Source organism: Anopheles cruzii, unplaced genomic scaffold (assembly GCF_943734635.1).
Source record: "Anopheles cruzii unplaced genomic scaffold, idAnoCruzAS_RS32_06 scaffold00971_ctg1, whole genome shotgun sequence".
In the NCBI taxonomy this organism is placed as follows: Eukaryota; Metazoa; Arthropoda; class Insecta; order Diptera; family Culicidae; genus Anopheles; species Anopheles cruzii.
The window spans coordinates 5,576-7,478 of NW_026454558.1; the positions used below are offsets into that span (position 1 = coordinate 5,576).

General features: G+C 57.4%; 1 protein-coding gene across 1 annotated transcript; it reads left to right on the forward strand.

Annotated features, from left to right (window-relative positions):
* Window positions 1-541: 541 nt before the first annotated feature.
* Window positions 542-1,828, forward strand: LOC128276346 (lipase 3-like; the record flags this gene model as incomplete). Its single annotated transcript, XM_053014813.1, has 2 exons — window positions 542-685; window positions 748-1,828. Coding segments are annotated over exons 1-2 (1,225 nt in total), but the record flags the coding sequence as incomplete, so codon positions are not given.
* Between the last annotated feature and the right edge of the window lie 75 nt (window positions 1,829-1,903).

Consider the following 1,903-nt stretch of genomic DNA (forward strand, 5'->3'; position numbering starts at 1 on the left):
AGAGCGAAATCATTAATCTTCGTTTGCATTTGTGTTTGATTAATCGTCGTTCGGCACCGTTGCGGCCGGCTGATACTGTGTACACGCCACTTCCCAATTCTTCGCCTTTTTTTCTGTTCCTTTTCGGTTAAGTTACACATTTGATGATGGATCAATTTGTACGCCCCAAGCACTCGCAGCAGCAGCAGCAGCGAGAGGAAGTGAACTCAATAAATCATCAAATAAATAAATCAATTTACGTTCGGCGCGGGGGGGTTTTGTAACGCAACGAAGTGAAAAGTTCCACCGTAGCGCAGCGTCTTCAAAGCTCTTTGATGCGCCTCTCCAGTACGATCTGTCAAGTCGGCCAAAGAAACCGATCCTACATCGAGAGCCGAGAGCTTGGCTATAGGTTCTGCTGAAGAGGGCTCGCAGAGCCCAAGAAGAAGACCACGGTGAAGATCCGCATCGCCGATCGTCACGCACCGATCGGTGCGGGTAGTCCTGGGTCAGTCGCACAAGAACGACGCTCCGGTGCGGACGCCGGCGCTCAAGAAAGAAGATGATGGTGAGGAGCTTCAGCAGTGTGGTGATCTTGGAAGTGCTGTTGGCGCTGCTCGGGTGTGCCGCAGGCGGATACAGTGGCCGAAAAGAGATCACCTTCAACTGGGTACGCTCCAGCAGTGACGAGTCACGGAACAATACGGTAAGACCGGGCGCAGGAATTCCCCAATATCGGATTGACCCACCCAAATGCGTTCCCAAAAGGCCGTTCTACTGCAACGTGACGGGTACGGACCGATCCGGATGAGGGTACGCACGGACGATGGCTACCTGTTGACGGTGTACCGGATGCAACCAAAAAAGTCCCGCGCCGGGGTGGTGCTGCTACACCACGGCATCCGCCAGTCGAGCGATATGTGGATGTACCTGGGACCGAAGCGATCCCTGCCCTACAAACTGTACGACGCCGGGTACGACGTGTGGATGAGCAACTCCCGGGCGTCGCCCGAAATCGACGGCCACGAGCGGCTCGACCGGGACAGTGATCACTACTGGGACTTTAGCTTCCACGAGATCGGTACCTCCGATCTGCCGGCCATCGTCGATCACATAAGGCGAGAGACGAACCGAAAGACGATCCACTTCGTGGGCTACTCGGAGGCGGCCACGGCCGCACTGGTGATGCTGTCGGAGCGCCCAGAGTACAACACGTGGCTTGCCAGCGTGGAGCTGCTAGCGCCGCCGGCCTTCATGAGCTACGGACAGTACGCGTGGATATCGCGCATGGTCCAACCGATCCGGGCGCTGTTCCCGTGGAGCGTGTACTACGCCCGGGACGCCCTACCGACGCGGATCTGTACGCTGTTCCGCGCCGAGTGTTGCCTGATGTTCGGCCACCTGGACGATCGGTCCGAGGGGGCAACAGAGTCGGCGGAGTCGGACATCGAGTCCACCGAGCAGCAGCAGCAGCCGCAGCAAGGATGCTTCGTGCTGGACAATGTGTCGCTCAAACAGATCGAGCACTACCGGCAGATTATCGCGACCGGAAAGTTCCAGCAGTTCGACTACGGCTACACCGGCAACCTGAACCGGTACAAGCGGGACCCACCACCCGACTACTGCCTGTGGAACGTGACCGCACCGGTCACCCTGCACTACGGCAACCAAGACCAGACCGTCGATTGGCGTGGCGTAGAGCAGCTGGCCCGGAACCTTCCGAATGTGGCCACACTGCGGAAGCAGCTCTACAAAGGCTTCACGCATCGCGACTTCTACCAAAACCCCAAAGCGCGGACCACCGTGTACGAGAATATCGTTAAGTCCATCAAGCGGCACTCGGTCGTAGGTTAGTTAATAAACCGAAAACCGTGTACCGTGTGTCGCGGTGTCGGTTCTAAAAATTAATGACGGAGGGCGCGCG